The sequence below is a fragment of the Malaclemys terrapin genome, chromosome 2, assembly GCF_027887155.1.
Source record: "Malaclemys terrapin pileata isolate rMalTer1 chromosome 2, rMalTer1.hap1, whole genome shotgun sequence".
NCBI lineage: Eukaryota > Metazoa > Chordata > Testudines > Emydidae > Malaclemys > Malaclemys terrapin.
Genome location: NC_071506.1, coordinates 287,741,307 through 287,759,858, shown reverse-complemented (window position 1 = coordinate 287,759,858; position 18,552 = coordinate 287,741,307). Strand labels below are relative to the sequence as shown.

At 47.4% G+C, this 18,552-nt stretch overlaps 1 protein-coding gene across 9 annotated transcripts in view; it reads right to left on the bottom strand.

Moving 5' to 3' along the window:
* SMARCD3 (SWI/SNF related, matrix associated, actin dependent regulator of chromatin, subfamily d, member 3) overlaps nt 1-18,552 on the bottom strand; it is a 223,189-nt gene that overhangs the window by 158,898 nt on the left and 45,739 nt on the right. For 2 of the 9 annotated variants that reach the window (XM_054017003.1, XM_054017014.1), the window contains exon 1: nt 1,626-1,782. The exons of 4 other annotated variants lie outside the window; for them this stretch is intronic. In XM_054017003.1, coding sequence (XP_053872978.1) covers nt 1,626-1,703 — 78 coding nt within the window. In that variant the 5' untranslated portion in view covers nt 1,704-1,782. Of the gene's footprint in view, nt 1-1,625; nt 1,783-5,009; nt 5,100-18,552 lie in introns of those variants that run through there. 3 more of the 9 variants (XM_054017006.1, XM_054017015.1, XM_054017012.1) reach the window with 3 other exon arrangements.

The following is an 18,552-nucleotide window of genomic DNA, read 5'->3' as shown; positions in this document are numbered from 1 at the left end:
TACCCCACGTGTCCGTCCACCCACCTGCCTTCCATCGGACCATCCTTGCATGCTTATCCACACCCATCCACCGCCAGGCCACTCTGCAAGCCTGCCACACGCTACCAAGTCACACCCATCTGCCCATCCACACACCCATCTGCTGCCAGGCCACTCCTGAGTGACAGACTGTGAGCTCACCAAGCTGCCCTCACATGCCAATGCACCTGCCACCAGGCCACCCCATATGCCTGCTTACCCACCCCCAGGTTGCCCCCAGCCATCTGCTTCCAGGCCACCCCCAGATGATTCCCTGCCTGTTGCCAGGCTGCCCCCGCATGTCCACCCACCCACCTACCACCAGGCCACACCTGCATAACTGCCAACTGCCATACCGCCCCCACATGCCTGCACATCTGAAACCCAGATGCCCCTGCCCACATGCCCGCTCACTACCCCCCACCACCAGGCCACACCTGCACATCCACCCACACATGCACTGCCAGGCCACTCCACAGGCCAACCCTATATATCAGGTGTATTCTCACAATATATTCCTTAACTAGTTCTGTAGGACACAAGTACAACGGTCATCATCTCTCAGTTCTCACACAAACAGCATACCACTTCAATGTCCCTAGCCTTGCAGATCTCACTGCATCTAATGTTTGTAAATTACAAGTTACACTCTAAGCAGCCGGGATTGGCATGTCCTGAATTATGAAGACACTTAGGGAAATCTGAAAAATGAGCACTTAAGATTCCTGTGATCTTGATATAGAAGCTCTCAGCTGATGTCTTGGAAATGTCATAGCAGGAAGCTCTCAAAAGAGAAAGTACACATGATCATTGAAATTCATTCAGCATTTGTACTCCTAGGACTTTCCAGTACTCTGGTGTTTGCTAAATTTAAAGACTCCTTAAGAAATCCCAATGTCATAAGCTGTGATTGTTCTCAATCACTGGCAGGAGCATCTAAAGAACATGTTCTCCAGTGACAGTGGGACAGGGGCTTGCAATTCCCCATAAATGGGGAGCTTGAGTGTCAGGAGGTCTCCAAACACTGTAGTAATCTTATAAAGCTTTAATGATGCCTTAAAGCATAGCACCCAGACCACCTAAGATTCCCTAACCAATGAGTGCCTACGGACTGCTAAAGATCTGCAGAGCTAATCTCTTAGAACCCCTCAAAGCCACCTGTTAGGTAGCCAGAAGATATAGGACACCTAAGTATAAGACGAGTACCAGAGGCAGCACCATTCAAGGCTTCACTGGGCTTTCATCTGAATTAAAAAACAAACAACACACAAAAGTTTGACAACAGAACCGAGTGTCCAATGAGCCCATTAGGGTCAGATCCAGTTCAGAGCCTGCACTGTGATCAGGTTCAAAAGCAAACCATTCACCATTCATGGAGAGTCAAGAGCAGAAATTGCAGCACACATTCCCCCAAACACAACCCTGCATTACCAATGACTCAGTGCATGTTCTGGGGGCTTCACAGATCCCTGTGTTCTAGCTATACGGCATTTTGCCGAAGCCCCCAGAAGATATTGTAGGGGCTGCTTTCAGCCCAGCACAGAGCTTCCAGTATCCACTCACTCCTCTATTCAGACCAAGCCAGCTCACTAACTTTCCCGACTCACCACCCCATGGACCAGAAACTCAAAAAGTTTGCTTTTCGTAGCTTTGCGAGCCCCTCCTGTAACTTCATCTGTAGCCATCAGGGTCTGCTCAGCCTCTCTCACTCTCTCTCTTCCTCTTTCTTTCCCTTTTCTGTCTTTTTCTCCAACTCTCCCCTCTGAGTCCTGCTGGGCTCTCACACTTCTAATAGAGCTGAGTGGGGAGGGGGCCCCTTCAGGGCTTTCCTGACGGCCCACTCACGCTAATCCTCAGCTGCTGCATTCCTCAACTGATAAGCCAGAAATAGTTTGTGCTGCCGGGTTCTCTGTGTTTACTCTGCAGGGACAGAAAATCCAGCTTTTTAAACCTCTCTGTCCAAACAACAGAGATAAGCAGGAGGCAAATTGAAAACACGTCTGAGCTTTTTAGTAGCAGTACGGCAACCTCTCCTCCTCAGCATGAGGGGATGGCAAATTCTGAGCAATGGGATGAGGGGGGGCAGGGCTTCGGCAATGACATGAAACTCACTGCCTCACAGAGAGATTTTTCCCGTTGGAAAATGCACCAGGCAAACAGTGAGAAACAATGGCTTTCCCCTGCTCCCACTACTCCTCCTGCACTGTATTTCCAGGCCTTTTCCCCAGAGACCTGGCAGGCAGCACACACAAACATTCACTGGCAGCATTTCCAGCAAATGAGACTGAGAACTAAGCCCTTTGGACAAGAAAGAGAAATAGCAGGAGAGAGAGAGCTGGGAAAAGAGAGTGATATTGTGTGTGTGTGTGTGTGTGTGTGAGTGTGTGAGTGTGAGAACAGAAAAAGGACACAGAGAAGGGGAGTCTGTGAAAAAAGGAGTCAGTGTAGCATAGAGCTAGTGACTAGGGCATGCTGCTTGATTTGCTACTCCCCTTCTACAATACCCCCTAACCTTGCCAGGGTGACCTGCCCTTATTCTTACATACTAGAGTGACAGACACCTCAAAGGTGATTGATAGGCACAAACAATAACACAGTGGGTGCCATTAGGCATAAATATCAAGCCAAGTGTAACAAAAAGCCTAATGTATACAAGAAAGCATGTCTTCCCCAGGAAATAAAAACTGCATACTATGGGGAACATGGAATATACCTGCCACACCCAGTTAAGTGAAAGAAGAGATGGGTAAAGTAAAGAGACACTGACTATGGATTTTACATATGTATGCAGTGTTGTTGTAGCCATGTCAGTCCCAGGGCATTAGAGTGACAAGGTGGGTGAGGTAATATAGATTTTACAGCCCATTTCATACTGCAGATGCCCTAATACTTCACCAGCAAATGAGTTGGACACTGGCAATCAGGGCCGGCTCCAGGCACCAGCTTACCAAGCAGGTGCTTGGGGCGGCCACTTCGGAGAGGGGCACCACGTCCAGCTGTTCCGCGGCAATTCGGCGGACGGTTCCTCACTCCTGCTTGGAGCGAAGGACCTCCTGCTGAATTGCCGCCGCAGATCGCGATTGCAATCGAGGCTTTTTTGTTTTGTTTTGGGTTTTTTTTTTTGGTTTGTTTGTTTGGCTGCTTGGGGCGGCCAAAACCCTGGAGCCAGCCCTGCTGGCAATTCAGTGACTGTAGACAAATATAGCAGCCATTCCCTACTCAGCAGGGCTGGCTCTTCCATAATGGTAGAATGGACAGTGGTGGCCTGGGGCAGCAATCTGCTTACTGACAGCTTTGTGTGTGTCTGCAGCTTGTGAGGGGTTGACATTTCACTGTTTGCCTACCACAGCAATACAGGAGATGTTACCAGGTTACAAGAGGGGTTTATCCTATCCTTCTGCTGGAGATTCTTGTTTAGGGGCTAAGAATTGTCTGGTCAGACTACGAGCAGGGAAATAACCTGATCTCAGATATGTCACTGCCTAGACCATTGTACTGAGAAACAAACCCATAGAAGAAATATTGAATAAACTGGAACTTAGCAGCAAGTCACAGGCATCTCTGGGTTAATGTATCAATCCCCAAAATCCTTCAGCCCCTCACATACAGGGGAAACAGGACTTCTTAACTCATCAGCATGGCCCTAACCCTGCAGGAATACCAGAAATGCTAGGAAGATGGGAGCTTCTGTCAACTAGCTCTCTCAGAAGGAACCTGTCCAGCAGACCAACATATCTCATCCAGCAGACCACCATCTGTGGCTTGGACAAAACACACCTGTAATCTGGTTCCAGACAACTGTGTGTCTCCTCCATTTTTGGTGAGGCAGCATCTGGCTTGTATCTCTTCACTCTCCTCTCCCTTTCAGGTCCCAAAAGCATACTGAAATGCATGGGCCATCCTTTCTAGCCCTTTGTCCTGCTTTTAGCATAGCAAACACTGCCAAGTCCTCATCAGAAAACACATCCATCTCTGGTGCTGCCATCTTTGGGGAAAACACCAACTTCAGTGGCAATAGGATTATTGAAACATCTCTCTCTAAAAGTATTCCTATTATTTCTAATGTGGATCCCAATCAGTGCCCATTTTATTAATCAGTATACTAATAACTAACACAGAGTTAATTAACCAAATCCAGACTGGATGCCCTCCTGGAAGATACGTTAGCCAACAAGTGGCTAGTCTCAATGCAGGGGTAATGGGGTGAAATGTAATGGTCTGTGCTATCCAGGAGGTCAGACTATATGATCTAACGGTCCCTTATGGCCTTAACCTCTATGAATCTATGAACAGTTCCAGCCTCGGAGAGATCACAATATAAATAGATATAAAAATCTCCCTAATTCATTCCCATCTTCTGTATGATTGGATGGGAGCTATAATAAATAACCCTTCTAATATAGTCTCCCCCTTATATAATCAAATATATCTACACACAAAAGATAAATACATCATTTACACAAACATTCACACAAATATACAGGCAGATACAAAGGTTCAACACACACAAAGGATATTAAAACTGCTGTCACTCAGCCACACGGCAAGACATGAGGTTGCAAAGACACAGCTCCCCAGAATCAGCCTAGCTGATGTAAGAAAAGACATTTATTGTCTAGCTCCTCTATTTCAGGTGTTTAGAGCAGTCCCATAAATTTATGGATACACCTTCACCCCAATGCCACAAAAAGCAGAACATGATCCAAATCTATTTATCATAAATCCACCCCCATCCCTACTCAGCCCCCGTCACTGTAGTATTTGAGCAATGAATGTGTGAAAGGCGTGTCTTGTGGTGTAGGGCTACGCCTTGCCTCAGCCAGTGCTGGCTGCTGCAGCAGTCAAAACAGGAATCCCCCTTAATGTCCCCCCATCTCTCCTTCAGTCACTGAAGCACCAACAGCACCAAATGGCAACGGCTCTTCTCCCAGCAGTGCAGGCAGGGAGAGCCAGGGAGCAGGAGCTAGTGGTCCCACAGCTGGGCCCCTGACCTGTGCTAAGCCTGGAGCCGGGATGTGCTGTATACATTCCTTCCCAGCAGGACGCTGCCTGTGAGCACAGGGGTCCCTGGAGCAGATGAGAGACAGCAGAAGGAAGTGAGCATGCTCAGTGAGCAAACTCTGCCTGTGAAGGTCAGCCCCTGGCCTAGCTGCAGGACTCAAAAGGCAGCAGCTGGAGGGAGGGAGAGAAGGAGGGTGAGGAAGGATGGACTAGGAAGGTTAACTCCTTCTGTCCCGGAAAACGTGGCTCGTGCACCTCACAATGACCTACTCTCATTGCACACACCAGCCCCCTGAGAATGCCCCAATTCCCAGAGTGGACCTGAAGGCGGCAGCAGGGGGTCTCAGTGCCCAGGAACAAGGAAACCATTCACACTCAGACAGAAGCTGGAGACCTGGAGTGTCCTCTGTGGAGGCCTTGAGAGAGAGAAAGAGAGAGAAAGCTGCAGTTCTCTGGGCGGGAGAAGGACCTCACAGCCTTATCTATGGGTGGGGGAGTAGGGAGATCCCCACAGCTACTCTAAAGGGGGGAAGAGACCCTCCTCCCCCAGTGTTCTCTGTGGGATACAGGGAGAGACCTGTCTTGCCTGGGGTATACACAGAGACCAAACAAGCTTTGCACCCACCTTGTTTTCCTGTTCCTTTTACTAATCGCTTTTTGGCCCCTATGTGAAAGCATTTTAGTAGTTTGAGGAGCAGTAACAGAGACACCTCATTCCCTCCGTCCTGCTTTCCTGGGCCCAGTCTTTCCTAGAGTCTTAAGTCCCCAGACCTGGGCCTCTCTTATCTAAAATACAGTCTATAAAGCAGAATCTGGGATATTTTAAGGACATTTTGACACACTTATTTAGAACTGGATATGACAAATCCACTCAGGAGGAGTCTAAGGGCAGGTCTTCACTACCTGCTGGATCGGCCGGGTGATCAATCTATCAGGGGTCGATTTATCGCATCTAGATGCGATAAAATCGATCCCCAATTGCACTCCCCATTGACTCCGGAACTCCAGCTCACGAGAGGCGGAAGCGGAGTCGACGGGGGAGCAGCAGCGGTTGACTCACCACTGTCCTCACGGCCAGGTAAGTCAACCTAAGATATGCCGACTTCAAGTTGGGTATCTTAGGTCGACACACACCCCCCACTAGTGTAGACCTGGGCTGAGAAACACTCACTATAGAATTTAAGCTTTCGTTAAAAACAAAACAAAAGTTTAGCCCTTATGGTTGTGAAAGAACCTTCTGAATGTGACCACAATGCAACACTGTCTGCCTGAGTCTGCAGACAGGAACACAGGACAAGCAGTATCAGAACAGACTGGTGGCACATGTAATTCAATATTCTGTTTCCACCAGTGGCCAGTCTCAGATGCTTCAGAGGAAGGTATCCATTATGGCTTTTGTTTTGGGGTTTTGTTTGTGGTTATGGAATAATCTCACAAGTTAAATTTGTTCTTAATCCAGTTTGTGGTTGGTTTATTTATTATGCCCTGAAGTAGAAGGGAATTATATCTCTATATACATTTTTACTCTAATTCAACTGTAGTTATTCTCATTCATTCGAGTAATCACCAAAAAAAGATAAATTAAAAGAAAGTCAAACACTCAAAAGTTAGGGAACACCATAAGAACGGCCATACTTGGTCAGACCAATGATCCATCTAGTCCAATATCTTGTCTTCTCACTGTGGCCAATGGCAGGGAATGAACAGACCAGACGATCATGGAGTGATCCATCTCCTGTTCTCCACTCCCAGCTTCTGGAAGTCAGAGGCTAGAGACACCCAGAGCATGGGGTTGCATCCCTGACCATTTAAACTAATAGCTATTGATGGACCTATCATTCATGAACATATCTCATTCTTTTTGAACCCCATTATAATTTTGGCCCTCACATCATCCCCTGGCAATGAGTTCCACAGGTTGAATGTGCGTTGTGTGAAGAAATACTTCCTTTTGTTTTAAACCTGCTGCCTATTAATTTCATTTGGCGACCCCTAGTTCCTGCGGTACGAGAAGAAGTAAATAACGCTTCCTTAAGTCACTTTCTCCACACCATTCAAGTTTTTATAGGCATCTATCATATTCCCCCTTTAGTCATCCCTTTGTGCAAAGATTCCCTTCCCATTCCCCTCTATTTCAGGGACTCCCTGCAATGCCACCCTCCTCCTTCATGCCAGGAGCTTTGTGACAACCCATTCCTCCCATGCCCGGGGCTCTGCATGGCCCATTCTTTCTCCCCACCCCGTACCACAAGCCAGGGGCTGTGTCCCTCATGTCTCCTTCCTATCATACCACTGTCCCCCAATCTCCCTCCACATGCCAAGGGATTAGTGTGCTTTTATGGTATTCTTATGCTGGGGGTGTCCAGTTCAGAGCGGCTGGACTCGGAACTGGGGGCCAGGGATGGTGGGGGATGGGGTCAGGGGGTACCTGGCTCAGAGGAGCTGGACTCGGAGCTGGGGGTCAGGGGGTGCCCAGCTCAGAGGGGCTGGGCTCGGAGCTGGGGGTCAGGGCTGGGGGGGGTGCCCGGCTCAGAGAAGCTTACCATGCCGCTTACCCCTGCCTCCCAGAGCCTCAGCGAGCTGTGTCCAGGAGCTCCTGCTGCTCGGCCCGCCGGAGCTCGCAGCCCCGCCCCCTTACCACGCGGCTCCGAGCGGGAGGACCTCGGGCCCTGCCCGAGCCACGCCGCTGCAGCGCTCTCCAGGGCCGCTACTGGTCACGGCGTGCTGAGGCGCCGGGGGATGGGGGAAGACAAAGGCAGGGGGGAGCCTCCGACATTCTCGTGGGGCCCCTGTGGGGCCCAGGGCAAATTGCCCCACTTCCCCTCCCCCCCCCCCGGGCAGCCCTGAGGAAACACAGTGGATCTAATTTACCTCGACTTCATTTAGGCATTTGATATGGTTCCACATGGGGAATTATTAACTACATTGGAAAAGATGGGGATCAATATGAAAACTGAAAGATGGATAAGGAACTGGTTAAAGGGCAGACTACAATGGGTCATACTGAAAGGTGAACTGTCAGGCTGGAGGGAGGTTACTAGTGGAGTTCCTCAGGGATCGCTTTTGCGACCAATCTTATTTAATCTTTTTATTACTGACCTTGACACAAAAAATGGGAATGTGCTAATAAAGTTTGCGGTTGACACAAAGCTGGGAGGTATTGCCAATACAGAGAAGGACCAGGATATCATACAGGAAGCTCTGGATGACCTTTAAAACTGGAGTAATAGTAATAGGATGAAATTTAATAGTGAAAAGTGCAAGGTCATGCATTTAGGGATTAATAACAAGAATTTTTGTTATAAGCTGGGGACGCATCAGTTGGAAGTAACAGAGGAGGAGAAGGACCTCGGAGTATTGGTTGATCACAGGATGACTATGAGCCGCCAATGTGATATGGCCGTGAAAAAAAGCTAATACGGTCTTGGGATGCATCGGGCGAGGTATTTCCAGTAGAGATAAGGAGATGTTTATACCATTATACAAGGCACTGGTGAGACCTCATCTGGAATACTGTATGCAGTTCTGGTCTCCCATGTTTAAGAAGGATGAATTCAAACTGGAACAGGTACAGAGAAGGGCTACTAGGATGACCCGAGGAATGGAAAACCTGTCTTATGAAAGGAGACTCAAAGAGCTTGGCTTGTTTAGCCTAACCAAAAGAAGGCTGAGGAGAGAGATGATTGCTCTCTGTAAATATATCAGAGCGATAAATACCAGGGAGGGAGAGGAATTATTTAAGCTCAGTACCAATCTGGACACAAGAACAAATGGATATAAACTGTCCATCAGGGAGTTTAAACTTGAAATTAGATGAAGATTTCTAACCATCAGAGGAGTGAAGTTCTGGAACAGCCTTCCAAAGGGGAGCAGTGGGGGCAAAAGACATATCTAGCTTCAAGACTAAGCTTGATAAGTTTATGGATGGGATATGATGGGATAGCCTAATTTGGGCAATTAATTCATAGATTCATAGATTATAGGACTGGAAGGGATCTCGAGAGGTCATCGAGTCCAGTCCCCTGCCCGCATGGCAGGACCAAATACTGTCTAGACCATCCCTGATAGACATTTATCTAACCTACTCTTAAATATCTCCAGAGACGGAGATTCCACAACCTCCCTAGGCAATTTGTTCCAGTGTTTAACCACCCTGACAGTTAGGAACTTTTTCCTAATGTCCAACCTAGACCTCCCTTGCTGCAGTTTAAACCCATTGTTTCTGGTTCTATCCTTAGAGGCTAAGGTGAACAAGTTCTCTCCCTCCTCCTTATGACACCCTTTTAGATACCTGAAAACTGCTATCATGTCCCCTCTCAGTCTTCTCTTTTCCAAACTAAACAAACCCAGTTCTTTCAGCCTTCCTTCATAGGTCATGTTCTCAAGACCTTTAATCATTCTTGTTGCTCTTCTTTGGACCCTTTCCAATTTCTCCACATCTTTTTTAAAATGCGGCGCCCAGAACTGGACACAATACTCCAGCTGAGGCCTAACCAGAGCAGAGTAGAGCGGAAGAATGACTTCTCGTGTCTTGCTCACAACACACCTGTTAATGCATCCCAGAATCATGTTTGCTTTTTTTGCAACAACATCACACTGTTGACTCATATTTAGCTTGTGGTCCACTATAACCCCTAGATCCCTTTCTGCCGTACTCCTTCCTAGACAGTCTTTTCCCATTCTGTATGTGTGAAATTGATTTTTCCTTCCTAAGTGGAGCACTTTGCATTTGTCTTTGTTAAACTTCATCCTGTTTAACTCAGACCATTTCTCCAATTTGTCCAGATCATTTTGAATTATGATCCTGTCCTCCAAAGTAGTTGCAATCCCTCCCAGTTTGGTATCATCCGCAAACTTAATAAGCGTACTTTCTATGCCAATATCTAAGTCGTTGATGAAGATATTGAACAGAGCCGGTCCCAAAACAGACCCCTGCGGTACCCCACTCGTTACGCCTTTCCAGCAGGATTGGGAACCATTAATAACAACTCTCTGAGTACGGTTATCCAGCCAGTTATGCACCCACCTTATAGTAGCCCCATCTAATTTGTATTTGCCTAGTTTATCGATAAGAATATCATGCGAGACCGTATCAAATGCCTTACTAAAGTCTAGATATACCACATCCACCGCTTCACCCTTATCCACAAGGCTCGTTATCCTATCAAAGAAAGCTATCAGATTGGTTTGACATGATTTGTTCTTCACAAATCCATGCTGGCTGTTCCCTATCACCTTACCACCTTCCAAGTGTTTGCAGATGATTTCCTTAATTACTTGCTCCATTATCTTCCCTGGCACAGAAGTTAAACTAACTGGTCTGTAGTTACCTGGGTTGTTTTTATTTCCCTTTTTATAGATGGGCACTATATTTGCCCTTTTCCAGTCTTCTGGAATCTCTCCCGTCTCCCATGACTTTCCAAAGATAATAGCTAGAGGCTCAGATACCTCCTCTATTAGCTCCTTGAGTATTCTAGGATGCATTTCATCAGGCCCAGGTGACTTGCAGGCATCTAACTTTTCTAAGTGATTTTTAACTTGTTCTTTTTTTATTTTATCCGCTAAACCTACCCTCTTCCCATTAGTATTCACTATGTTAGGCATTCCTTCAGACTTCTCGGTGAAGACCGAAACAAAGAAGTCATTAAGCATCTCTGCCATTTCCAAGTTTCCTGTTACTGTTTCTCCCTCTTCACTAAGCAGTGGGCCTACCCTGTCTTTGGTCTTCCTCTTGCTTCTAATGTATTGATAAAAAGTCTTCTTGTTTCCTTTTATTCCCGTAGCTAGTTTGAGCTCATTTTGTGCCTTTGCCTTTCTAATCTTGCCCCTGCATTCCTGTGTTGTTTGCCTATATTCATCCTTTGTAATCTGTCCTAGTTTCCATTTTTTATATGACTCCTTTTTATTTTTTAGATCGTGCAAGATCTCGTGGTTAAGCCAAGGTGGTCTTTTGCCACATTTTCTATCTTTCCTAACCAGCGGAATAGCTTGCTTTTGGGCCCTTAATAGTGTCCCTTTGAAAAACTGCCAACTCTCCTCAGTTGTTTTTCCCCTCAGTCTTGATTCCCATGGGACCTTACCTATCAGCTCTCTGAGCTTCCCAAAATCTGCCTTCCTGAAATCCATTGTCTCTATTTTGCTGTTCTCCCTTCTACCCTTCCTTAGAATTGCAAACTGTAGGATTTCATGATCACTTTCACCCAGGCTGCCTTCTACTTTCACATTCTCAACGAGTTCCTCCCTATTTGTTAAAATCAAGTCTAGAACAGCTTCCCCCCTAGTAGCTTTTTCAACCTTCTGAAATAAAAAGTTGTCTCCAATGCAGTCCAAGAATTTGTTGGATAGTCTGTGCCCCGCTGTGTTATTTTCCCAACATATATCCGGATAGTTGAAGTCCCCCATCACCACCAAATCTTGGGCTTTGGATGATTTTGTTAGTTGCTTGAAAAAAGCCTCATCCACCTCTTCCACCTGGTTAGGTGGCCTGTAGTAGACTCCTAGCATGACATCTCCCTTGTTTTTTGCCCCTTTAAGCCTAACCCAGAGACTCTCAACACTTCCGTCTCCTATGTCCATCTCTACCTCAGTCCAAGTGTGTACATTTTTAATATATAAGGCAACACCTCCTCCCTTTTTCCCCTGTCTATCCTTCCTGAGCAAGCTGTACCCATCCACACCAACATTCCAATCATGTGTATTATCCCACCAAGTTTCTATTGATCTTTGACTATTAGCGGTAAATATGCCCAATGGTCTGTGATGGGATGTTAGATGGGGTGGGATCTGAGTTACTACAGAGAATTCTTTCCTGGGTGTCTGGCTGGTGAGTCTTGCCCATATGCTCAGGGTTTAGCTGATCGCCATATTTGGGGTCGGGAAGGAATTTTCCTCCAGGGCAGATTGGCAGAGGCCCTGGGGGTTTTTCACCTTCCTCTGCAGCATGGGGCATGGGTTGCTGGAGGATTCTCTGCACCTTAAAGTCTTTAAACCACGATTTGAGGACTTCAATAGCTCAGACATAGGTTAGGGGTTTGAAACAGGAGGGGGTGGGTGAGATTCTGTGGCCTGCGTTGTGCAAGAGGTCAAACTAGACGATCATAATACTCCCTTCTGATCTTAAAGTCTATGATTCTACTGGCTCTATGGCTCCCCAGAAGTAGGGAGCCATATCTCCTGTAAGAGAATCATCTCTTGAGAGTGGTTCCTGAAAAGGGATGGGTAATTTTATGGTGTAACCAAGATGGACAGTATGGAAAACCCATTTTTCCATTTTTATCCTCTGCTATATATGGGAAAATTGACCTAGGTGGCCACCAAAATGAATCTTGGAGCTTGGAGGACCTGGACTTGGGTGGGTTTGCAGCTCTCAAAGGTCCTGTTACAAGTACTTCTTGATGGGCAGTTCTGGCTGGAAAAAAGCACAATGCTTGTTCCCCTGAATCCACTTTCACTTTCGTGGTGATTCATACCCTTTTTGGTGAAATAATACCTGTGATGTTGGTTGATGCGTATAAGGTAGCTTTGTGTATTCCCTTTTGGGTGATGAGGTGTATATACCCAGGGAACGGAGGGGGTTGCCCTTGAGTCCTTTAATGAATGCAATGACTCATCAGTTTTTTGCCTGAACAAGTAGACCCTCCTCAAAGAAGAAGAAGTGGGCTGTAGTCCATGAAAGCTTATGCTCTAATAAATTTGTTAGTCTCTAAGGTGCCACAAGTACTCCTCCTCAAAGAGAAAATCTTCAGCAGTGGAATGTACTTCCTTAGGGAAACCTGAAGAATGAATCCAGGACTCCTTTGCATACCAATAGCCATCCATCTAAAGCAGGGGTTCCCAAACTTTTTGCCTGCGTGAGCTCATTTTAAAACAAACTGATTTCTGTGATCTCAGGCCTCAACAAAGCAAGGAATTACACATTCAGTACATTATTTAATTCAATGTGCTGTGACACATGGGCTTGCATGTTGTGACACAGTTTCCTGTAGTCCGGCAGCATGGTAGAAATCGCACATCTAATCATCGAGGTGACATCAGTAGTAGAGCAATAGTGAAAATTGATGGATACAAGTGTGCTGAATCCAGCTTCACACAAATACGTGCTTGCGAATGGCACAATCAGTTTCAGTGCATGCATTGAGAGTGCAGGACATTCATTCTCTTCTGGAGTTCTGGTTCACTGTCAAGAAAGTTGGTCACATATTCCTTGCAAGAATCAATTGCAGGAAATTTAGATGAGCTGTTCAATTTCAGCTGCTGGCAAACCCATAGCATCAAGCTTGCACTGAAAGAGGTTTTGCACCCAGTCATATTTTGTCATCTCAAGTCGGTAAAAGGAATCCAAACTGTTCCTCCAGCCGGCTAAGATGCTCAGCCATCACCTATATGGGAAACTGAATAATTTCCTTATTAGCCAATAATTTGCAAAGCTGCAGGAAGCATTCATAGTTTGTCTTCAAGAGATTATTCTTCCAGAACACAAATTTCTTCATGAATTCTGTGAAGGACTTGGGTGTATTAAATTCATTCAGTTCCCAAATATGTCTCTGACATAGGCACATCTTCCTTTGGTCACATAGAAAATCAACATATTCACTCTTTTTGCAGAACATTGCATAAGCACACAACTTGTCTCTCAGTTCAAAAAAATTATCCCAGTACTTTTCCTCTTGAAAGTCAACAAGCTTCAGTGTGGAACTGCAGTAACTCCAGTTCATCTGCTATCTCAGCATCTAAGTTCTTCTCCTTCCCTCCTTCTTCTCCAACTGCCCTCTTCCAGCAGATTCCAACCCCCTCCCCAGCTTGAGCTGCCCTCTCGTTGGCTGTCTCTCCCCCAAAGAAAGCATTTTACGATGCTGCTTCACAGCTGCAACAGATGCTAGTGCCAGGGTTTCGCCATTATAAGGTCTGATGGTTTATTGGAGCAGCTTGTGTGCTCACAGGTGTGAAACCCACCACACTGGTTGCTAGGGGAATATTATAGGTGATCAGAGCAGTGCAGAGATGGGGGAGATAGCTGTGCTGGGAATGGAGGAATGTGATGGGATAGATAGTTACTGGGGGAGGCCTAGAGTATATGTGTTATAGGGGGCAATTGGGGTGGCGGCAGAGTTGTGCAGGAGGTACAGCAGTGTGTGGGTGAACATTACAGGTAAAGCTCTGCAGGATAGGGAAATATGGTGAGGGGGGTGGAACTGCTAGTGTATCTAGTTTTGCAAGTTCATATACTACAAAAATGGGTGCCAGTATAAGAGGGGTGGCCAAATTTACTGACCCTCCAAGCTGCACACAACAATCTTCAGAAGTTCAAGAGCCAAGGTGTGCCTGTCGGGGCTTGAGGCTTGAGCTCCACGGCAGGGTGTTGGGGTTAGGAGCTTCTGCCCTGCAGAGAAGGGGGATCTCAGGGCTTCAGCCCCGCAAGAGGCACCTGATGAGGTTTGGGGCTTCAGCACTGCAGGAAGGGGGAGGTCTTGGGGTTTCAGCCCCACTCCTGCCTGGCAGACACGCCCCGCAGTATTGAAGCCCTGACACCCACCTCCCTGCTGGGCAGAGACAGAGACAACGGGGGTGGGGACTCATGGGGTGACATGCTCCCCAAGATTTTTGCCAGGATTTGCTGGCCCCGCTCCATCACGTGGTGCCATTGGGCCCCCTCCCTGCACAGCAGCTGCTGGAATTGGCAAACTGTGAGCTGTGGCCATGGGGAGAGGCTGCAGCAAACAGCTGGGAGCTGCAGGGAGAACCACTGAGGGTATGGGGTATGTGTGCCTGAGGGGCTTGACTCAAGCTGTTGTGGGGGGGGCGCTGAACCTTTAAACTGTGCCCCTCCCCACTCTCAGCAGGCACTAGTTGTCTCTGGCAGAAGACCCGAGCTCCCTCCCACAGTCTGTAGGTGGAGAATGGGGGAGTGGGAGGGGCGCTGTGTGGGGCTCCGCAAGCCACACTTTAGCTGTAAAATCACTGCATGTGGCTTGCAAGTCGCGGTTTGGCCACCCTTGCAATATAAAAATCTGGATTGAGTCATCCATGAAAGACATTCAACAGCTTTGCTGTTATGGCTCATCATTGTCCTTAGAATCATAGAATCTCAGGGTTGGAAGGGACCTCAGGAGGTATCTAGTCCAACCCCCTGCTCAAAGCAGGACCAATTCCCAACTAAATCATCCCAGCCAGAGCTTTGTCAAGCCGGGCCTTAAAAACCTCCAAGGAAGGAGACTCCACCACCTCCCTAGGTAACGCATTCCAGTGCTTCACCACCCTCCTAGTGAAATAGTGTTTCCTAATATCCAACCTGGACCTCCCCCACTGCAACTTGAGACCATTGCTCCTTGTTCTGTCATCTGCCACCACTGAGAACAGCCGAGCTCCATCCTCTTTGGAACCCCCCTTCAGGTAGTTGAAGGCTGCTATCAAATCCCCCCTCATTCTTCTCTTCTGCAGATTAAACAATCCCAGTTCCCTCAGCCTCTCCTCATAAGTCATGTGCTCCAGACCCCTAATCATTTTTGTTGCCCTCCGTTGGACTCTTTCCAATTTTTCCACATCCTTCTTGTAGTGGGGGGCCCAAAACTGGACACAGTATTCCAGATGAGGCCTCACCAATGTCGAATAAAGGGGAACGATCACGTTCCTCGATCTGCTGGCAATGCCCCTACTTATACAGCCCAAAATGCCGTTAGCCTTCTTTGCAACAAGAGCACACTGTTGACTCATATCCAGCTTCTCGTCCACTGTGACCCCTAGGTCCTTTTCTGCAGAACTGCTACCTAGCCATTTGGTCCCTAGTCTGTAGCAGTGCATGGGATTCTTCCGTCCTAAGTGCAGGACTCTGCACTTGTCCTTGTTGAACCTCATCAGGTTTTTTTTGGCCCAATCCTCTAATTTGTCTAGTCCCTCTGTATCCGATCCCTACCCTCTAGTGTATCTACCACGCCTCCTAGTTTAGTGTCATCTGCAAACTTGCTGAGAGTGCAGTCCACACCATCCTCCAGATCATTAATAAAGATATTAAACAAAACCGGCCCCAGGACCGACCCTTGGGGCACTCTGCTTGAAACTGGCTGCCAACTAGACATGGAGCCATTGATCACTACCAGTTGAGCCCGACGATCTTGCCAGCTTTCTATCCACCTTACATTCCATTCATCCAGCCCATACTTCTTTAACTTGGCGGCAAAAATACTGTGGGAGACTGTATCAAAAGCTTTGCTAAAGTCAAGGAATAACACATCCACTGCTTTTCCCTCATCCACAGAGCCAGTTATCTCATCACAGAAGGCAATTAGGTTAGTTAGGCACGACTTCCCCTTGGTGAATCTATGCTGACTGTTCCTGATCACTTTCCTCTCCTCTAAGTGTTTCATAATTGATTCCTTGAGGACCTGCTCCATGATTTTTCCAGGGACTGAGGAGGGCTTTAAACTAGGTTCATCGGGGGAAGGAGACCAAAGCCCTGTGGTAAGTGGGGAAATGGGATCCTGGGAGGAAGCACAAGCAGGAGTGCACAAGAGTGCCTATACACAAATACAAGAAGCCTGGGAAACAAGCAGGGAGAACTGGAAGTCCTGGCACAGTCAGGGAACTATGAAATCAGGAAGGCCAAATCACAATTGGAGTTGCAGCTAGCAAGGGATGTTAAGAGTAACAAAAAGGGTTTCTACAGGTATGTTAGCAACAAGAAGGTGGTCAGGGAAAGCGTGAGCCCCTTACTGAATGCGGGAGGCAACCTAGTGACCGAGGATGTGGAAAAAGCTCATGTACTCAATGCTTTTTTTGCCTCTGTCTTCACGAACAAGGTCAGCTCCCAGACTGCTGCACTGGGCAGCACAGTATGGGGAGGAGGTGAGCAGCCCTCTGTGGAGAAAGAAGTGGTTCAGGACTATTTAGAAAAGCTGGACGAGCACAAGTCCATGGGGCCAGATGCGCTGCATCCGAGGGTTCTAAAGGAGTTGGCGGATGTGATTGCAGAGCCATTGGCCTTTAACTTTGAAAACTCATGGCGATCGGGGGAGGTTCCAGATGACTGGAAAAAGGCTAATGTAGTGCCCATCTTTTAAAAAGGGAAGGAGGAGGATCCGGGGAACTACAGGCCTGTCAGCCTCACCTCAGTCCCTGGAAAAATCATGGAGCAGGTCCCAAAGAATCAATTTTGAAGTACTTCAAGGAGAGGAAAGTGATCAGGAACAGTCAGCATGGATTTACCAAGGGCAAGTCATGCCTGACTAATCTAATTGCATTCTGTGATGAGATAAATGACTCTGTGGATGAGGGGAAAGCAGTGGATGTTATTCCTTGACTTTAGCAAAGCTTTTATACGGTCTCCCACAGTATTCTTGCCAGCAAGTTAAAGTAGCATGGGCTGGATGAATGGACTATGAGGTGGATAGAGAGCTGGCTAGATCATCGGGCTCAACGGGTAGTGATCAATTGCTCCATGTCTAGTTGGCAGCCGGTTTCAAGCGAAGTGCCCCAAGGGTCGGTCCTGGGGCTGATTTTGTTCAACATCTTCATTAATGATCTGGAGGATGGCGTGGATTGCACCCTCAGCAAATTTTCAGATCACACTAAACTGGGAGGAGTGGTAGATACGCTGGAAGGTAGGGATAGGATACAGAGGGACCTAGACAAATTGGAAGATTGGGCCAAAAGAAATCTGATGAGGTTCAACAAGGACAAGTGCAGAGTCCTGCACTTAGGACGGAAGAATCCCTTGCACTGCTACAGACTAGGGACCGAGTGGCTAGGCAGCAGTTCTGCAGAAAAGGACCTAGGGGTTACAGTGGACGAGAAGCTGGATATGAGTCAACAGTGTGCTCTTGTTGCCAAGAAGGCTAACGGCATTTGGGGCTGTATAAGTAGGAGCACTGTCAGCAGATCAAGGGACGTGATCATTCCCCTCTATTCGACATTGGTGAGTCCTCATCTGGAGTACTGTGTCCAGTTTTGGGCCCCACACTAGAAGGATGTAGAAAAACTGGAAAGAGTCCAGCGGAGGGCAACAAAAATGTTTAGGGGGCTGGAGCACATGACTTATGAGGAGAGGCTCAGGGAACTGAGATTCTTTAGTTTGCAGAAGAGAAGAATGAGGGGGGATTTGATAGTTGCTTTCAACTACCTGAAAGGGGGTTCCAAAGAGGATGGATCTAGACTGTTCTCAGTGGTGGCAGAGGGCAGAACAAGGAGTAATGGTCTCAAGTAGCAGTGGGGGAGGTTTAGGTTGGATATTAGGAAAAACTATTTCACTAGGAGGGTGGTGAAGCACTGGAATGGGTTACCTAGGGAGGTGGTGGAGTCTCCATCCTTAGAGGTTTTTAAGGTCAGGCTTGACAAAGCCCTGGCTGGGATGATTTAGTTGGGGATTGCTCCTGCTTTGAGCAGGGGGTTGGACTAGATGACCTCCTGAAGTCCCTCCCAACCCTGATATTCTATGAGTGAATTGGGCTGTGGGGGACAAGCAAGAATGAGGGGGACATGGGAGCAAGGAGATCCTGGTGGGATGCAGGCAGGAGGACAAAGTAAGGGGAAAGTAGCACATCT